At 33.0% G+C, this 22200-nt stretch overlaps 1 protein-coding gene across 1 annotated transcript in view; it reads left to right on the forward strand.

Annotated features, from left to right (window-relative positions):
- Positions 1 to 4252, forward strand: part of LOC107003652 (two-component response regulator ORR26-like) — a 4843-nt gene extending 591 nt beyond the window's left edge. The window contains exons 2-7 of the mRNA XM_015201971.1: positions 1158 to 1307; positions 1983 to 2275; positions 2498 to 2575; positions 3146 to 3706; positions 3765 to 3839; positions 4178 to 4252. Of these exons, the coding sequence (XP_015057457.1) occupies positions 1158 to 1307; positions 1983 to 2275; positions 2498 to 2575; positions 3146 to 3706; positions 3765 to 3839; positions 4178 to 4252 (1232 nt within the window). The remainder of the gene's footprint in view (positions 1 to 1157; positions 1308 to 1982; positions 2276 to 2497; positions 2576 to 3145; positions 3707 to 3764; positions 3840 to 4177) is intronic.
- Positions 4253 to 22200: the final 17948 nt, after the last annotated feature.

Here is a 22200-nt window from a genome sequence, read left to right on the forward strand (position 1 = left end):
TAAAAAGAGGGGGTGGGGGTGGGGGAGGGGGCGACTTTCAGTGTCAATTGGTTTGGAGTGACATAGAGTAGGAGAAAAATAAATCAGTTTCTCAAAAATCATTTTTAAGGTGTAAATCATTAATTTTTTAACAATCTATCGTTTTAATAATTATAATTCGCTAAGGTGAAGCGAAGGACTAAAAATCCTTGTGTCAGAGGTTGCTCAACATTCGGGTAATAGGAGGAAAAAGCAAGAGTAATAAAAAAGGACTAGATAGGAACTGATCTGAGTATTATTATTTTTTATCTTGAGAACTTGTTTTTCTTTATTTGAATGTAGCTATGTAGACAAAAAAAATAGGGATCTGATATTAATAAAATAAAAATATTTTTCTCCCTTTTTTTTGTTCAAAAGAAATTGTATCTTTTAAAAACAAAGTACTAATATATTTTAATAAATATGCGCATGTTATTTCATCCTTTTTGATCATGGGCACACCTTGAAATTTTTGTATAATTTAATTTTTATTTTCCTTTTGAAAGGAAAACAATTTGAACTAGTTTAACCACTACAAGTAATTGTGTTTGTCTCAATCTTAATGTCATCTAATTAATTTCTCTGCTTTAACTTGTGAATACAATAGAAAATTTTGCAAAGTATTTTAAAGGATAAGTAAAATTCTATCTTATGTGCATCTTAAAATGATGATTCTCTTAAATTATTTCACTCTACAAAAAGATATATAATTGATAATTTTTGTATAGTTAGGTCTATTTAATTCTTTCCCTTTTTTTGGGTTGGATTTCTTTATTATTTTTTCAGTACTCATTGTTTATTCGATCTCCCATATGTGTTTAATTATTTGAATTTGAAATTCTTTGTTATTTAGTTGGAATAAATTTTTAATTAATATACTCTTATATGATTTTCTATAGTGTTCTCTAATTCAATTATTTATTCTAAATAATATTGTATAAAATTTTATTATATAAGTCTGTCAACGATTTTTCACAATAATCATATTAAAAGTTAATCAATATTCACAATGTTATAAACTAAAGTGTTGCAATATAACATAAAAATTTATAAATTAATTTTTCTATGAAAACTTAGTAACCTACATGATAATTTTGTATATAATTTTCTTCACTGAATTTAAAAGTGAATTGATACAGTTACAACGGCTGATATGACTTCAACAACAATGTTAATGGTCTCCAAAGAAAAGCAAAAAATTGATGTAATGATACTCAATATTCATTCATCGAATATACCTACTTTTGACCTCTTAGCTCAAGCTGTGGCTTTGGATATAATTTCACTCGGTAAGTATATATTCTACTCTTCAATTTATTATGTCTACTATAGATAAGTTAGTTAATTAAGTTTGTACACTACAATAAAATAGGCTATAAAATTTATTGTCCATGGGCGGGCCCATCATTGATAAAGAGGTGTCAAGCGACATCCCTTTGTCAGGAAATTACATTGTATTTAGATGTTAGGTTTGATTTTATAAATATATATACATGTATTGACACCTTTTAAAACGAGTTGAAGATTTAGTTTATTGGATAAGGGGTTGCAAAAATTTCATGAGATTGTGGGTTCAATCCTTACTATCCTTGTTATAATTTTTTTTACTACAACCATTAACACCCTTAATAAAAATCCTGATTTCCCACTAATTCTCTCAATTTATTGTTATTTAGTTCACAGCTAAAAAGGATGGTTTAGGATTAGCAACCACTATTACTTTCAATTTATTGATATGTAGTTCATAGCTAAATAGAATGGTTTTAGGATTAACTATGATTTATTATTTAGTAACATAAATTATCATTTTCTAATTAATATTCTTTAGTATATGATAAACAATTATTATATAATATTATTATTATATTGAATAAAGTTCAATAAATAAGTGTTAAATTAACTACTCCACACAATATATAATTCAAGTTAATTCTAATTAATGACTTCTCGAAATAATTTTGCAGTTGTATGTGATGATTACAATGAACTAGAAGCAAAGAAAATTTTGGACATGGGAGAATATCTTTACCTTCAAAAGCCATTTGATGAGAATCTTGTGAAATACTTGTGGCAATTCGTATGGAGGAAAAGAATACAAAAGGAGAAAGCGAAAGAAGGATCGATTGCTGATAATGATATGGGTGGAGAAAATGAAGAACAATTCGAGAAGAAGAAAGATGTGTCTAATACAGAGGTTGTTAGGCTAAAGGACTACACAAAATGGACTGACGATCTTCATGTCAAATTTATGAAAGCTGTAAAACAACTCGGGGAAGGACGTAAGTTTACTTCACTATCAATTAAATATCTTGACAATTCATTTATATGAAATAATATGCATAGTGAAAATTCATACTTATAACTGACATCAACTTGTTTGGAACTAAAATATAGTGATTGTAATATTTATACGTACCTCAACTTTAATTGAGAATATTATAATTATTAAATTAAACTAACATTCTTAAGGAACATGTAGGTTGTTATCCCAAGGAAAATTCTGCACGTGATGAATTTGCCTGGCCTTACTAGGATGCAAGTTGCTTGCCACCTTCAGGTATATCTTAAAAGAATTAAGGGGTAAATTATGTTTCATTTGTGCTTCGTAAGGATGAAGTTAGTTTGCATAAAAAAATCAAATGAAATTATGAGGTTATTTTCTCGTATTTGATTATAAGAAAATGATTTGCTTGGACAATTTTTTTCATCAAACACTTCTGTAAGAATTTTATTATACAGCTATATTAATTTTAGTTTTATATAAAAAAGAAAAAAATCTAATTATATTTCACTTTTGTTAATTAATATTTAAATATTGTTTTCAATCTTTAGTACTGGAAAGTCTTATTAAAAAAACTCACTCATTAAAGAGGATTAGTGATATACTTTTGTTACTTGTTCAATGGAAGAAGTTAATTATTTATTGGAATTATATTATAATCAATATTTAATTCATATTAGTTAAAAAGATTTTTAACGTTCACCAACTACGAATCATCAAAAATATTTTCTTAATTATAATTTACTTTGATCATTTTAAACACATATAAATTACAATGAGTTTATTAGATGATAACTATAATCATGGTCTAGTCTTTTTTTATTATTTTCTTATAACACATCTCAGAGATGTCGTCGCAACAATTGGAGATCTCCAAAAGAGCGAAAAAATATTCATCGTCAATCAGGCCAAGGATACTCAAGTGTTTCTCATGAACCAAAAAGTAGCTTTCAAAAATTTGGGAGAATGCCTAATCTTCAAGCAAATGTATCAAATCAACAACGTAACCAAGATCAAATTCGAAGAAGCCCAGAGTTTTCATTGCCAACTCTAAATATCAATAATATCTTTGCTCAAGGAGATCTTTCAATTCAACAACTCTACCATCCACAACTTAAGGTTCAACCCCATTACCTCGGCATTGGCCATCCATTTTATTATCCATTTTCATCTGCTCAAAATAATACTGGTGGTGAGATAAAACAACAACATAATCCAATTTTTGGAATGTTGGGTTCACAAGAACAAGAAGATCCAATTATGAAAAACACTCATTATAGGCCTAACTCAGTGCTTAACAGTGAAGATCATCATTCTGAAAAAGAACATAACTTTCTTCTCAATGTGGCCAAAGGAGCAACAAATACGAATGCAAATTTCCAGCAGTATCAAGGAAGTAATTCATGTGTGATGGAAAATTGTGATGTATATTTCAGTCTCAATAATGTGAATTATCTTTTTTCAGAATCTTGGACCTTCGGGTGCTAACCTATTCAATGAACAAGATAGTGAATTTGATCAAGTTTACTCTGATGATCAGGTTAGTGTTTCTACCTAATTTGATATTAGGTACATCTTGTGTTTGATTATTGTTATTAGCTATAATTCGTAGAGAAAAATTAAATTATTCTTTTTTTAGTATATATCCATATCAGACATAAGATTAAATTTCATTCTCATATTTTTAGTTTTGGACTATAATCTTGAATATACTTGCATGTATTAAAAGGGGAATGATGGATATATTTGAAGTAGTCATTTAACTCCTTTGGTAAAAAAAGGTTTTCCATGATATCTTTTTAAAACTAAATACTAACTTATTTTTCTAAAATATATTTTTCATATGAAATATACAATAATGTGGATTATCTCTTTCAGAATCTTGGACCTCCTGATGCTAACCTACCTAATGAACAAGGTAGTGAGTTTGATCAAGTTTACTCTGATGATTAGGTTAGTGATTCTACCTAATTTGATATTACGTCTATTTCGTGATTGAATATTGATATTAACTATAATTCCTAAAAAAATAATTATTTTTTTGTATTATATATCCATATTTTATGCGAGATTAAATTTCATTTTTTCTATTTTTAGTTTGTACTATATTCTTTAATATACTTGCATTTTCTAAATTAAACGAGCCCTTTGCAAATCAGATAGAGTTCTGAATGAATTTTTTAATATTAATAAAAGTCTAATGCATATATTTAAAGTAATTATTTAACTCCTCGGTAAAAAAAAAGTTTTCCACGGTGATATCTTTTTAAAACTTAACACTAACTTATTTTTCTAAAAAATATATTTCATCACAGCCATAATCTCATCTAAATTTTCTTTAATTTACATATGTAGGTGGCAGGGACATCGAGCATCCAGTTTCCAGGAATAGAGAATCATTCTGACGACTCATTAATTATATTAAGGCTATAAGTGACAACTTTCATTATGGCTCTTTGTAGTGACAAAGTTATTCTCTCATTTGAAATTACTTTTGTTAGTTCTTAACTTGGGATTATTGTTCTATTTAGTGTGAAACTCATTTATCCTACCATTATCTAACCTTTTGGTTGACTGATGATATATCATATATGGGATGAATTATTTGTGGGACTAATTATATTGCATCTCAATTTAGCATAATATTTTATGTTTCTTAACATATATGAGATACACTTTCGTTATTGTGCTCATATTGGCTTTCAGGTAAACTTTCTTAGGATTTTCTTCATATTTTTATTACTTCATTCCTGATCATGCCAAGGAGTTCGGTGAAAATTATTCTATATTTTCCCGTTAATACTTCTATCTAACTTTGCTATTGCAAGGCTAGTTACTCTATATTTTTTTTATGTATATGTGTTTGATATGATGAAAATTGTTTTTCAAATAGTATTTTCTAAAAACTTATTGAATGGCTAGCACAACGACATATATTCGTTAGATGCAATGGTATACAATACCAATTTAGAGTATTTTCATGGACCATTGGTTTCAATCCTAAATAAGAGACGTCAAAAGTTTTTGCTTGAATGTCTCTTTCGCTTTATTCGCTAAACCATCATTATTGTCCATAGCCTCTGCAGTAGACAAATGATTGCGATTAAATGAAAATAATTTCTCTATGTTCTTACGTTGTCTTTGTCCTCTCAACCTTTTCTTCTACCTCCAAATCTTCATCATTTCACTTCATCTAAGCAGAACAATGTCTCTAGACAAAGAAAGTCATCTAGAACAAAGGCTTTAGAGGGTAAAACCCCAATAAATACAAATGATAGATTGTGTAACAATCTGATTTCGTCCTTATGAAAAAGCTAATGAAGAAAGAATTGGGGTCAGAAAACACCTTTGTAGTAACTTGGAATTATCCAATCTAGTACAGATTTTGAAGAAATCAGATTCATGAAGGTGTAGGGAAAATCCAGTAATGAATAATAGATCTAATTGAGAATTTTATTATATGAGTGGATAGCTAAGACGATAAGGAACTCGTAGCACTTTATGGAATAGAATTTGGAATAGAACTCCCTGAATTGATCTTTTCGTGAATGGGTATATTATGTCCATGCTGAGGACACTGTAGTGGGATTTAAGCCTCTGGTGTGGCACCGCTGCAGTAGGATGGGTCCGCTGGAGCATGCCAGATGCGTTTTAAAGTCACTTACAAACCGTAAGATGACCCTATTTGGTATTTTTTTTACTTTTAGGACTGAGAAGACGAGTTCTTAACAGTTTCTCACCATTTTGAGGCTAAATGTAAGGTTTTAACTCCCCGAATCCATTTTTTGATCCGTAAAACCTACTTCTTTGGGTTATTATTGATGGAGAAGGATTTTGATCTAACAATCATGGTGGAAAAATCCCTAATTTGGGTATTATGATATTGGGTTTGGTCTAGGGTTATTGGGTTTGTTATAATCCGAATAACTAGACCTTTGATTGTTGATCCTTGCGTATATCAATTTGTTGTAGACCTAGAACAGGCAGAAATAATCTAGAAAGGGAAGATTCAAGTGCCTTAGGGGATTAAAGATTGGATTCGAGGTAGGTGATGGTTGTGATTCTATGATTGTGTGATATACACTTGCTTTGCTTCATTGTGATACTTGTATATGTATGCATGTTGTGATATTGATCATAGATGTTGAAATAATATATATAAATATCGATACCTTAAAATTATGACTTGAATGTGTGATCTTGATGTATTATTGTGATATGTGATTGGGATCGGATGCCACGTTCTATCACACTAACTTGGATCGAATTGCCACGTTCCAGCATGCTGATGGGGAGCGGTTGCCACATTTTGACATACAAATGGGATTATATTACCATGTTTTGGCATGCTAATAATTTGACTTTGGGTTGCGTGAGAGGACCAACTATGTGATAAAGCATGTGAATTATGATGTTGACATTTATGATAGTATTGAATATATTGATATTTCTGCATGTGTTATGATGTTGTAATTGCTTGTTTATGTTACACTAGTGGGATAGCCGCGTGATCCTACCAGTACACGGTGGTTGTGTACTGATTCTGCACTTGCTCGTATGTTTGTTCAGTCCATGGCATCTTCACGCGACTGTTGACAAATCACTTAGGAGATCAGTGATCGCTTTGAGTTTCAAGAGTGAGCCACATCGTTCGGGTTGCCATGGAATTCTCTTTAGTCTATGTCCATCATTTCGGACCTAGACCTTGTTTTAATTAGTTAGATAGTTCACTAGAAATTCTTGATAGATTTGGTTCCTTTTTCTAGTTTTGGTACATTGACTTTCAGATTCTAGGTTTATCTTCCGCATTGTTATTTTGTTGTTTGATCTTTAATTAGTAATGGAACTTTGTCTTTAGTTATTTAACTTATTTCCGTAACTTAATTGTCTGTGTTTTTAGATTTGTTGTTGGGTTGGTTGCTAATAGTGGTTGTCCTATTGAGTTGTAGTTTAGTGCTAATCACGACGATCTTGGTCGTGAGAAAGTTGGTATTAGAGACTAGGTTTGTCGATCAGATTGTACTAAAACGAGGCTAGTAGAGTCTTGCGAAAAAATACATTGACGTCCGTACTTTTCTTCAATAGGCTATAGGAATTTAGGAAAGAATCACTTATTTCTAATCCTTCGTGCTATGACTTGAACCCATTTGGTACCTGGGTGACACAAATTGGTTCTTTCCTCCTTCAATCTATGGTCCTAACTAGAGTAACAAAAGTGGTAACACTGTCACTAGCAAGAGATGAGGTGTATATACTATCGATTGTTTAATAGGGTTTCCATTCATAACAAGTAGCCATTGCCTCAGATAGATGATATTTTGACCAATTGCAAGGTACATAGGTTTTCTCTAGGATTGAGTTAAGGTCTGGTTACTATCATCGAAAGAATGAGGCGGTTAATTATTGGGTTTGGACAAGTTATGTGATTGAAATTAGCAGTTTTATGGGGCTCGCTGGTTACTACTGTTGCTTGTGATATGAGTTGAGTCCAATTAGTATCTCAACAAAGTGAAATAGATGGAATGCAAGCAAGATAATTGAAACTGAGAAGGTTGCAATTGGTATCTGGCCTTAGGGATCATATAAGGCAAGGAATATCAGTAAAAATCATGTATTGAGAGAAATAACCATTTAAGGACATGGACTTATATGCGAATTGTATCATGGAACGGTGAATGTGTGCTTCTAGTTGTCTCAAATCAACTATGAATGTAAATGGTTTATTACTTGAATCCTTTAATATGATTAGGTGCCCAATATTGCTTGATTGATTGTGATATGAGCAATGTGTTGGTCTAAATGTTGAATGTGCGCAGTTGTAACCGCTTGAGTGTCATGGGACTGGTTGTAAAAGAAAAATAATGATGAGATTATGCGCAAGGGGGTAGATAAATTAATGTGGTTTGTAAATGAGATATCTTGATGCGTATTACAACCAACTGATAAGAGCGTGAATGTTTGGGTATATCCTGGCAACGAGTGAGTTGTAGTGTTGAATGTAACGTAAGGGAAATTGTGGAACATGTGTCATTAATTTTGACACAAGGTAATTAATAATATTACTAGCTATGGGGATTATTCCAAAAGTGCCAAGTAAAGTTGGAACCTTGGTGGAAATCAAAAAGGAGAAAAAACCCAGAAATTTAGTTAGCTTGGTTCTATTTTTGTTATGGTCGCTGGGGCGGGATTTTTCTCACTAGAGCAGGACAAGGTGAGATGGAATCTCATCCCTGTGTCCCTTATTTTCCTAGTCATAATTATAGACCGTGAATCGTGCCTCAATGTTCAACAATCGAATATAAGTTATAAGTTGTGTAAAAATTGTGGACAACCTGGCATATGAGGGTCGGATGTAGTGATCACAAGTGCTAAAATTGTTGTTGATCTGGATTTTACTTATTTGTAGGTGTCAGTGAAATCGCCTGGTATTTGATGTGGGTGTTGATGTACTTGATTCCCTCATCCATGTTTCTACAATAGTCGAGGAGTCAGTCATGTCACCCATGTGTATCGTGTTGCAATGTTGTGTAGTGGATTCTTATATTTGAGTTGATTTGGTTATGCTGGATATGACTGAATCGATATAATAATAGGCATGACTTGGTTGTTCCCCTATTATACCGAGCTTAATTGTGGTGCCAAAACAGTTACTCTAGATATCCCCGGTAGGGAAAGGTCAGAGTGGGAAGGTGTGTACAAGTCTGAGCTAGCTAAGATCATATCCTTCATTCGTGCTATGAAACTAGTAGGGAAGGATTGTTTGGCATAATTGGTTTATATTAGGGATGTTGTGGTCGAGTCCCCTATGTCAATTATTTTCATTTGGTGTTAGAATTTAGAGAGCTTAAAGCTTAAATCTAAGGGCTTTTTTATAAAGGTTTCATGCATCCTAGTGTTTCCCCGTGGAGGTTCATATCTTCTTTAGTAAGAGATAAGGAGGGTAGTATGAGGACTGGTGATTTTATCTTAATACATAAGGGAGTGGATTAATACCGAAATGACAAGCTTATGAATAAAGAAAGTTCTATTGAGTATACTTTGGTGAAGTAAATTGATGATTCTAGTTAGAAAGTGCGTACCAAGATTGGGTTAGTCTTTTGAAGTTGATGAGTATACATGAGTTTGAGGTGTTATGTCGATGGAACTGTTGACTTGTAGAGATAGTCAGGGCTGATTGAGCATAATGACAATAAGAGTTTGTAGTAGATTGTGCCGAGATGCAACTATATAATGAGATTGTGGCTAAGGAGACTCACCATGGTTAATTCCAAATCTCGGATGTATCAACAAAGCTCCTGTTGAAGATCCTGAATATCTGCGTCTGCATCATCAAAAGATGCAGGCCAAATGGCTCACTACGTGGAATGTATATGCATGTAAAGGAAATTCGTAAGTATAACATAAACTTGAAACTTGAATAAAAAGGAAACATACTTACCTCTTTTTAAACTCACTCAACTCAACTAAACTTAAGAATAAGATATTTAACTCGAGGATTAGATACTGAACTTCAAAGATATGATACTCGACTCAATAAAGCACAAATATACTCAAGATACTCAACTCCTGATACTCAACTAAACTCATTTCAATATAAAGCAGTTTAAAATAAGTGCAATATAAAGAAAAGTTGTTTAAAAACATCATATCAACTCTATGTGTATAACAAGGATACAACATAACTCTGAAATATATATGAAAATACAATAACTATGTATATAAAAATACTTTAACTTCTGTGGTAGTTTCTCTAAGCGACAACCATCACTTAAGATCTATAGTGATGATACAGCGTTACTCGACCCATGTTGCCCGGCCATTCTAACCTTGTCAAGGTATAGAACCTGAACTGCCTAATGGATCCACTAGTAAACTATGAAAAGGATTTATCTAAAAAGTATGATCCTTTTCTACCCATGATGACTACATTGTTTTCATGGATACTTAAATTAACCTGTAACTCGCATCCCACTTCGGTGCTCAATACTACACCCAAAAATATATTGACTCTTATGTTTTTAAAACATACTGATTCTGTAGTTTGAGATTAGTTCTCAAAGATTAGCTTTAAAAGCCCTCTTGGAAATCATAGTTTCCCTGCGTGCTTCATTTTATAAAACTAGCCCGAAGGCTCTTTACTTGTTTAAATGTGAAAAACATTTAAAGAATCCTTGGGAATACTTAGTCCACATAAACCTTTGAAAAAAAAACCTCAACTTAACTCTTTACTTAGCTTGAAACTTGAGTCTTATAACAAAGTTAAAATGTTTAGATAATACTCTTGAAAACCTTTAAGAACTTTACTTTAACTTAATTCTTAGCTTTAGACTTGACTCTTAACTTTCTTGAATTGAAGTATGGATACAAGGTTCGTGATCTCATGTTTATGGATGATGTCATGATTTTCAACTTGGAGGGTTCATACGGACTTATGAGCATGAACTACTCAACTTGAGAACTCAAAGGTACTCCTCATCTCAACACTATTCAACTTATAACATTCATGTGGAATTATGGGCATGAACAATATAACTCAAGGACTTCATGGTAACATGTAATAGTCCCATTATTATAAAAAGAATTTCAAAGGTTTTAGAAACTTATTACTCATGACTTAGAATTTGGGGATACTACTCCTCTTCAATGATACTCAATTTGTGGTATTCATGTGGATGTTATGGGCATGAATAACTCGACTCGAAGGTTTGATTAACTAGATGAAACACATGTATACAAATCTTCTCATTTTCTTACTTACTTCCTCAAAACTTAGTTCAAATCAATAGTTGATCTCAAAGGATTCACACTTGAACTCAAAGACTTTCATGAGCTCTACTCTTAACCCTCTCTTGGATGTGAATTATAAATTCAAGAGTTTTTGTTCATGACGTGGAGGATATATGTGATATTGTAGACTCATGAACAAATTCTCCTCACTCTCATGCTCACTTACTTGAGTCTTGAAACAAGTTACTAGAAGTTGTAGAAGAATCTTCAAAAAGGACTTGAAGGGACTCTCTCAAAATTCGGAATAACTCTCAAAACTTAATCTTAATATTACCTTGAACTTGAATTATTATTTCAAGGTTATGATTCATGTTCTGAATTATTTATAAGTGTTTAGAAGTAGTTTAAAGTGTTTAGAATCAAAAGGAGTGAAGATACACTTTAAATGAGCTAAAATGGGACAACCGACGTAAAAAGAGTGGAGGCAGGCGACCCTGGGGCGTTCGGGCGCGGGGCGCCATCCCCTAACATCAGAGGCTGATTTTGGGCGCACTACAGGCGCACTGACTTAGCCCTCTGGGCGCATCTGGGGCGCGCCGTGCCAGCATCACCCCAGGCATGCTTTGAATGAATTTGCGCTCGTTTTCCGACCCTAAATCACTTTAAGTCGATTCTTTTTCTCAAGTTTCCTTAGATTAAATTACCCAACCTAAGTAAACACTAATAAACTCAAAACAACACTCAAAACAATCACTTTCATATCAAGAAATTATTAAAACGACAACAAGACAATATCTACAAGGATCTTCAAGAACACCTCACAAGAACTTAAATCCTTCAACTTTTTGAGAATGAAATTACGCTAAAAATAAAATGTTTGGCTTGTGGGTGAACAAACCGAACACTATAGAAGCTTACATACCTCTTAGGTATTAGACCCATGGCGAAATTCCGCAACAATACGCAAGAATCTCGACGAATGCTTGATCCTCTTCTCTGTTCTCCTTTTTTCTCTTCTTTTCTCTTCTTGAGCTCTCAACTAAAACCCTAAGCGTATTTTTGGATTATTAAACTTAAACTAAAAGAATTATAACCCTAAAATATTATTAAAAACGAATTAAGGCTTATTAGGTAACGAAAGAACTAAAATACCCCTCACTATTTTCGGCTAATTTTCCTTAACTGGACAACCTTACTTCAAAAGGTCATATCTCACTAATTCAACTCTAAACTTAGCAAACTTGGCGGCGTTGGAAAGATAAATCAAAAATGTTTCCTATGGTATCTTGTAGAACATCTAACTCATCATCTGATAGGAGTTATGGTCGTTTGAACTCATACGTAGCTTAACTTGCAAAATTTTAGAATTTGCTATTTCCAATTTAATTATATTTGGAACTCAAGGTGCTAAATCTAGTGAAGTGAAATTAATACTTAATAAATTTTAAAATTCTTGGTGAAATCTCACTCACTAAGATTAATGACTCAAGTCTTAGTTCAAAAAAAATTTCTGGGGTGTTACACCGTGAGAGGACAAACTATGTGAAAAAGCATGTGAATTGTTATGTAGAATATTATGATAGTTTTGTATATCTTGATATTTATGCATGTGTTATGATGTTGTAATTGCTTGTTTATGTTACACTACTGAGATAGCCGCGTGATCCTACCAGTACACGGTGGTTGTGTACTTATACTACAGTTGCTCTTTTTTTTTTTTTTTTGAGTATAGGACATCTTCATGCAACTGTTGACAAACCTCACTTTAAAAAGATCGGTGATTGCTTCGAGTTCAGGGGAGATCCACATCGTTCGGGCTACCATGAATTCTATTTAGTCTATGTATAGCATTTACTGACCTAAACCTTGTTTTAGTTAGTTAGATATTTCACTAGAAATTCTTGATAGATTTGGTCCCGATTTCTAGTTTTTGTACATTAACTTTTAGATTCTAGGTTTATCTTCCGCATTGTTAGTTAGTTGTTTGATCTTTAATTAGTAATGTGACCTTGTCTTTATTTATTTAACTTGCTTCCATAACTAAAATGCCTTGGTTTTTAGATTTACTGATTGGGTTGGTTGAAAGTAGCGGTTCTCCCATCAAGTTTTAGTGTGGATTCCAATCACGACGGTCTGGATCGTGACAGATTGAAAGAGTCCAAGCAAAATTAGTATTGTCTGTCTTTTAGAATAGAACTTGAAAAACAGTAAGAGAATAATGAGAGGAAAAAATTGTAATGAGGTCAAATAGAATTCTTTTATTTTTCTTTCTTGAACTCTACATTTATAGAACAAAAATAGTAAAAAGGTAATGATAACTAGTCTAGAATACCTCATAAAAATATATCTTATCAAACTAATTATTAATAAATAGAAAAACCTAGCTAACCAACTATTAACTAGGATGTATTACAAAAATTAAAGTATAAGAATAAAACTACTGCAGTTCAAAAGCATAATTCTAACTGTCCTTGTTTGAGGAATTGCAAATTCTAGACTTGGTTGAAATTGACCTCAGGAATAAATCTGTCGATTCATATTTGATCTTGTAGTTACTTTGATCCACATCTTCAATTTATAACTCCTGATTATCAACAAATTTGTATCTTGTGTTCATCTTTCATTGGATTAAATGGGAAATTCTTACCTCTCATTTTAACTCATAAAATCTCCTACTTAGTGGAATCAAAGATTCGACAAATAGTTATCTCCAAATAAAAAGTTAAACCTTTTCTCCATTAGTTGACCATCCCTCTTGTTCGTCGATTTAGTTTTTCTTCTATTCCATAAATAAAGACATTGAGATTTGTATTTATTATTCAAATGCTATATTATTTTACTAATGGCTTGCCCACGTGATAATCAGGTTTTGAGGATATTTTAGAATGAAAAAGTTTTTATGTTCCTATGTATTGTTTTTTTACTTTTCTAGACAATTCATAAGCACAACTATCAACGTATTGTCTTTTTCATTAATCCTTTATTATTTTTATTCAGTAAGATCAAGCAAAGGAATAATTAAACCCATCACCTCATTCTCATTACTCCCAATGAAGGAAAATTTAAGATCCTACAAGTTTTGGGAGTTCACTTGCCTCAATTCAATCAAAAGTCAATCCAAGACTTGAATCTTTCCATTCCGAACAATGTCTAAAGCCACAAAATCTAATTCAATTAGTAATCACAATAAGATTCATAAATCACAATACCCATATCATACACTTTGAGAATGGGTCAATCAACTCAAAAACCCAATTTCTAAAATGAACTAGGTTTGAGTTCGAAAATCTTTGTTTGAAAACATAATCGGAATCGAACCCTTGTTCTGACTCAAAAACCATTAAAGGTCCCCCAAGCGAACTCTTGTCCGGACATACTACTTAGCGGAAGACTCATTCAAGTGATAAAAGACTAAAAACATAATTTTATGAATATTCAAAGTCAAAGCGAATACTCAGCTCAATTGTCTGTAAAATACTAAAGAATATAAGTATAACCGACTGCAAAAGTATCTCAAGGAAAAGTAATTACTGAAAGACTCATTAACTCTATCTATCAATGAAGGCTATACAATCAAAGAAGGATGTGGGTACATAACCCACGACATCTCAAAACTACTAGATAGAAAGTAAATTTGAATTCCTCTGAGATACAAGGAGGCCCACCAAAAACTAACTAGAGTGTAAAGTGATCTAAGATAAGTTCTTGTTGATAGTCCTGAACACATGTATTTTCATCATAAAAAGATGCAGGTCAAATGACATAACTACATTGAATGAACGAGTATGTTGGGACACACAAACGACCTTAATATACAAATCCACCATTTCCCTCTTAAGAGAAAGTATCTATGAACTCATTAAGAACCACTTCCTTCTACTCAACCAAAATTGGATCAAGACTTTGCTTGGCTTTCACATTTGACACAAAAGATGATGTCGAACCATTTTGAAAAACAACACCACCCTAACCGGATTCTACCAAGAAAACACATAGACGAGCTAGTATACTAACATCACGAACTAATTCTTTCTTATTATCTTCAACATGTGCAACACTACTCATCAAGAACGAACTTAAGGCATCGGGCACGACATTGACTTTACCCAGAGGATAAAGGACACTAATGTCATAGTCCTTCAAGAGTTCTAGCCATTTAAGTTTGCAAAAACATAGATCCTTTTTCTTGAACACTTTTTAAAAACCTTTGTGGTCGGTAACGACATGAACATGGACACCATACATATAATGTCTCCAAATCTTTGAGGCAAAAACAATCACCGCAAGTTTCAAATCATGGGTAGGATGTTTTTTCCGTAAATATTATGTTTACTTGAGGCATAGACATTAACTTTCATATTTTTCTTAAGTACGCACCATAATACAATCCTTGAAGCATCACAATAAACAACAAACCCATCGAAGCCTTCTGGTAAAGTCAACACTAGAGCGAAGGTAAGTCTATATTTCAATTCTTCAAAACTCTTCTCACATGATTCTGACCGTAAGAACTTAACCTTCTTTTAGGTCAATGAAGTCAATAGAGAAAATTGAAGAAACCCTACCACAAACCTTCTATAATATTCATATAAGTCAAGAAAAATTGAATAGATGAAGGGGATGGATTTCTAGGACAATTATTAACCACTTTCATCTTCATAGGATCAACCTCAATTCCCATATCAAAAACAGTTTGACCAAGAAAAGCCACAAATCTCAACCAAAACTAGTAATTGCTAAACTTTACAAATAATTTTCAATCCTTGAGGACTTGCAACAAAATTCTCAAATGAATGACAATATCATCCTCACTCCGCGGGTAAATCAAGATGTCATCGATAAGCACAATAAAAAACATATAAAGATATTGTTCAAATACACTATTTATTAAGTTCATAAATGTGGATGGAGTGTTGACAACCCAAACTACATTATCAAAAGCTCATAATGGTCATACTGAGTTTAAAAAGTTGTCTTTAGAATGTCACTTTCTTTCACCCTCAATTAGGGATAAACTGACTGGAGGTCAATATTAGAAAAGTAACTCTTCTGTTTTTTGTTGTTGATCAATCAAAGTATCAATCCTTGGAAGAGGATACTAATTCTTAATGTTAACATTGTCAAATTGTTGGTAATCAATATACATGTGAAGTGAACCATCTTTGATAGGAATAAACACAACTAGAACACCCCGTGGAGTAATACTCAATTGGATGAAACCTTTATCCAATTGATCTTTTAATTGCTCGTTTAATTCTTTATTTTAATTCGGATCCATATGATAAGGTGGAACAAATATAGCTTGTATATCTAAGATAAGGTCAATATCAATGTTTATTTCCCTTTTGGAATGAACACCGTCGAGATAATTGGGAAGCACTTCCAGAAACTCATTTATCACGATGACCGACTAACGAGTAGGGGTTTAGGAATCTGTATACCTAACCCAAGCATTAGAATATATAAAATAACAAATTAAATCATAATTGAGAAAACCCCATCAAAATTGAATAAAACCATAACTTTGAATTGAGAATTAAACTTGTAGAATTGGGATCTTTAAAGACCTAATGGAGGAAAGGACTCCATAGGTGAATACTAACAGAGATCAACCTAAATCAATGGTGAATTTAAGATCTTGAAGTAAAACCCTAACTTCTTCTTCCTTAACTTAAAGAGAGATTTTTTAGGGGAATTAGAACTTGGAGGGAATTGGGATTTTTAGGATAACGATTTTAGAATGTGTAGTTTTCGGGCTTAAAATACTTATATAGAGATTTAAGTAGGGTTAAGAATATTATATCTTAGGTAATAAACACTTAGGAAAAAAACCTAATAACCCTAAAAATAATTGTCGACTCGGCTTACGGGTGTGATCTATAGACCATCGAACTTTCTTTGGTCCGTACTGTTCAACTATTGACTAAGTACCGGAGTATCAAATTCAATCCAATTTTGATAAGACTGGTATATCGCCCGCAGAACCTTCTATGATCCATAGACCCAACCGGAGAACTCAACTTTGATCCTAAAATTTCACTAAGCATAGGACATTTCTACGAGATCTAACTACAACTCATAAAGCTTTTGATAGACCTATTTGGTTGACCGTAGAATGAGATACTTAACCCTTTTTTTTAAAAAATACAACTCACTTTCTATAGATATCTTCTACGGCCCATAGAACACAACAATGGCTAAACGAAATGTTATCTTTTCCTTTTCCAAAATTCAAGGTGTTACACTTACATGAAAAAACCTGAAAGAAGGACAAAAGATATCATTGTCTTAACTTAAGAAAGAGAAGTATATAAGTTAAATAAAAGTGATTTGAACGATCAACACTAAATGTGCTCACTAGCCAATAAAAATGAGTAGACTTCAGGGTGGAATTCACTCATTAGCATATCTACTAACCTTCCAAAATAGGTAAGTGTTCCACCTCCCTACTTATTCTTGGGACACTCTTTCATACAGTGCCCCTCTTGACCGCATTTGAAACGACCGACTGGCCATTATGAAACTTACCGGAGTGCTTTCTGCCACACCTACCACATGCAAGAGCCCAACTACCTTCTTGTGCCACACTACCTTGGGACTGGGCTAGTCTAGACTTAAATTCTACGGATTCTATCCATGATACTCATTTCTGTTTCTGGGCGCAGGTGCATTAGCAAATGATGGTGCATTCCCCTTTTGTTTGTGAAATTGTTGTCAACTTGAACCACCCTTATGTTGACCAGACTCATTCCCAGTCTTAGCTTTCTTTGTTCCTATTACTTCTCTCTATCCCTCAAGTTTTCTTATTCAATTTTTTGCATATATACCATTAACCTTGAAATGTGCATGTTCCCAATCAACATTGCAGCCCTACCTTCCTTTCTTGAAGCACGACCCAAGCTAGCAACAAACAAGCTCATCCTGCTTCTCATATTTTAACCATCTCCGGAGCATAGCGAGACAGTTGGGTAAACTTTAACCTATACTCATGAACACTCAAGGAGTCCTGTTCAAATTAAGGAACGCCCGTACCTTTGCTTCCTTTACTTCTCGGGGAAAGAAATGTCCCAAGAAGGCTTCCTCAAAGCATGCCAACTTGGAGGTGGTGCATCTTTCTCTCTGCCCTCCTTCCTATGACCGAACCAAGTCCTAGCCACATTCTTTAGTTGGTATACAGCTAGTAGTATAGAACCTGAACTACTAAGTGAATCCACTAGTCTATGCCATAAAGCACTAAGGAATCATCTAAAAAGTATGACCCTTTATATGTCCATGCTGTCTACATGATTTATGAAGACTTGAGTTGATATGAACTCACGTCCCCATATCGGTGCTCAATAATATTCACAAAATACCTAGCTCATATGGTTTTTTTAAAACAACTTCTTCTCTGGTTTGAGGTAATTGCTCAAACTTAGATGTAATAGCTCTCTTCGAAACCATAGTTCCCATTTTCTAAAACTCAGCCAAAGGCTTTGTGGAAGTCTAGCTTCCTTTATTTCTCAAAATTTTTAAACATTTATACTTCTAGGGACTACTGAGTTCCCATATATCTTTTGAGATATGAACTCACTCTTAGCTCTTTGCTTTACTTGAAACTTAACTCTTAGGTGACGCTGGCGCTCTAAGAGGCGCGGGGTGCCAGAGCCTGATGGACAGAAACTATCCTGAGGGGCTCTGGCTGGGGTGGCACGCCAGGCCCTGTCAGACAGAGGTTGCCCTGAGAGGCTCTGGCGAGCGCGGCACCCCATGGCTTGTCAGACAGGATTTTTTACTTTTCTTCTCCGCTTTTCAATTCTAAACTCGCATGGATCTGACCAACCACACCCCCCAAACACACAGACACACACACACACACACACCCTCCCCCCCCCCAAAAAATTTGTATTAACTAATTGTATACTATGACAAATTAAAAAGGACATGTATATAATTTTAGTTAGATTTTTCTCATATTCTTCGCATCTCACTTGCTTCTCGTATAGTAAGCACACTTTCTATGTCACCTTAAATCCACATGATATTTTTTTACACATCAAAATAGTTCAGAAGGGTAATAGAATTCACGTAAAGAAAATGTGTGTCCTTGAAATTCGAATCCCTATTCAAGGGGTACTTATGTCTTTTTTTCTTTTTTGATCATTTTCATTTCATCAAAACTTTTTTGTCCTTTTGATTCTATACTGCAGATTTTTATAGCCTGTGAAAATATTTTTTAGTCAAATCAATTGTTGCCAAGAGGAGATCAGTTGTTAACAAATTAAATTCATAAACAATTTTGTTATTTATTGTTAATCCTAAACAATATTTGTCTTTCATTTATATGAACATATCTAAGATTAGGCACATTGAAAGAAAAATAATTAATCATTTGTGATAAATTTTGTGTATAACTTTATTTTGTTGTTCTTCACTGGTTTTTAAAGTGCATTGATACAGTTACAACAGTTGATGTTTCCACAACTATAACAAAGCTATCCAAAAATTGATGTTATGATTAACCAATTTACATTCACCTTATTTTCATTCTTTTAAACTTTTGGCTCAATTAGTTGTAGCCTTGAATATCATTTCACTCTATAAGTATTTATTCTAGTACTATTCGACCTACAACATCTATTGCTAGAATGGGTAAAGACTATTATTTCAAGCAATTTAGTACATAAAAAAACAAAATTACTTGTGAAATGTCATTAGTTTGTGTCACGACCCCGACCTTTGTGATTGACACCCACACTGATTCTCCAATGGAAAACCACTATTACGACCCAAACTAACGCAATTAATCTAAAAATTAAGGCATTTAAGTTACGGAAGTAAGTTAAATAAACTAAGTAGGAAGTTTTCGTAGACTTCAACAAAGATTCTAAAGAACTAACTAAACAAATGCGGAAGTAAACAATCTTCTAGAACCTGAAAAATAATGTACCAAAACTACTAAACGATAACCAAGTCTAAATAAGAAGGGATGCAACCCCAATCTAATAAGCTAAACAACTAGTTAAAGCAGTGTCTAAGTCCGAAAATGGTGGATGTAGACTAAAGAGAATTTCATGGCAGCCCGGAAGATACTAGCTCACCCTTGAATTCGGAAGCAGTGATCACAGATCTTCTAAGCGAGGTCTGTCAATAGCCGCCGGAAGATGCCTTGTAGTCAACAAAAATAAGAGCAAATGCAGTATCAGTACATAACCATCGTGTACTGATGGATCACACAACTATACAAATAAGTGAAACATAAGCAAGTTAATTACAACAATATAATCACGCAATTTATCGAACATATACAAGATTGAATATCACATGCTTCAACAATCACAAGTAGTTGGTTCTCTTGTGAAACCCAAACCCAAACTGTTAGTACACCGGAATGTGGTATCAGATCCAAATTTATGCAGGAACGTGGCAATCCAATCCAAGTAAGTATGTCAGAATATAAAAATCCAATTTATCAACACACCATAAACACAAATACAAATATACTTTCAAGTCATACAATCAAGATTGATTCATGGCATATAACCATTCATCTATCTTATTTACCACAAGTGTTAATCAACAATGAAATATTTTCATACATACATGCATTATAATGAAGCAATAACAGGAATACATCACACAATAACATAATAACAACTATCACCTACCTCGAAACAAGCCTGAAACCCCAATAAACTTGATCCTTTCCCTTTCGAATTCATTCTGCTTCTTCTTGGTCTACAAACAATCAATATAATATGGAAATCAATAGACAATAACCCATGATCCGTCATCCAATTTGGGGTTGTTTCCATCATAAAATTTGTATCAACACCCTTCCCCATCATTATTAACCCATTCTATTACGTTCTACGGATAAAAAGAATTTAGAAAGTGAAAAAGTTACCCTTAGCCTCGAGCCTCAAGAATGGTGAAATATGAGTAGGAGTCGCATGGAGTTCGTTCCTAAGCTATAAAAATCAAAAAGTGCCTAAAAGATCATTTAAGGGTGTATTAACGATATTTAGTCGCGTCCCAGCCGCCGCAGTGTCACTCATCCCGCCTGAGCGGTAGAAATGCCCACAAGGACGGGATTCCCGAGACAGAGAGCTATCTCAAGAATTTCAAAATCTCCATTTCACAATACACCTCTAAACCACGACACTCTAAAAATACCTTCCACGCTAAGATCAATTTTGGGAGTTCTACATGCCTGAATTCAATTCTGTATAGTCGTACAGATGCTTTAAAAATTTATCTAACTACTCATGTAATCAAAATCATAAACGGTTCACCCTATTGTTACCAGAATTCCCCACACCTCAAAGACTCCAATTTCATCCAAATTTGAACTAGATTGTGAAAAATTCAAATACTACAGAAAAGTTGTCCGACCCAAAAAAATTTCGCCATTGACTTTTCTATACGCCGAAACAAAATCGTTACATTTTGTTGCTAACTTAAATATCTTAACCAACTCACTCTTAGAAAAGGAGAGCTTTGCAAAAGATAAACAATAATTTCTATAATTTGTGTTAAATCGGATTGTGACTATTTTTTATTGATTAGAGATATGAATTGTTCGTCCCTAATTCTTTATTGTTTAGTATATGATAACTAGTTTTATTAGGTAACATTAATTCCCTAATGAATAAAATTCACTGAATATAGTTTAAATTAATTAGTCAGATAATAATTATAATTTGAAATGGATACCATTACAACTTTATTGTATAGCAAGTATAGTCAATTATTTTAACCAACAATGCACTATATAAGGGAAGAATTAACTATGAAATTCATATCTACGTAGCATGTAGTTAAAATGATAGCTTGATAATACATTGTTAAATAGGATTAGTAATGATTTTGTATGATATAACATTTTTTATAGTAATCTGATAAGTTATTGTTTTATAAATTCTTGCTATTAATAGGACCGTTAGGCAAAAGAACTGCATAAATTGGACTGAGAATCTCTTCATGTCAAATTCCTGAAAGTTGTGGAGCACCTCGGTGAAGGAAGTATGCCTACTTCACATTTAAATTTCTTGACAATTTGATTATATGGGGCTTTATGAAAAATGTGGATTCCTACTTTTATAGCTAACATCAACTTGATTGAAATTAAAATGTAGTGATTGTTATATTTAATTACTATAAAATGTTTTCCTTGGAATATATATATATATATA

This window comes from Solanum pennellii, chromosome 11, assembly GCF_001406875.1.
Source record: "Solanum pennellii chromosome 11, SPENNV200".
Taxonomy (NCBI): Eukaryota; Viridiplantae; Streptophyta; class Magnoliopsida; order Solanales; family Solanaceae; genus Solanum; species Solanum pennellii.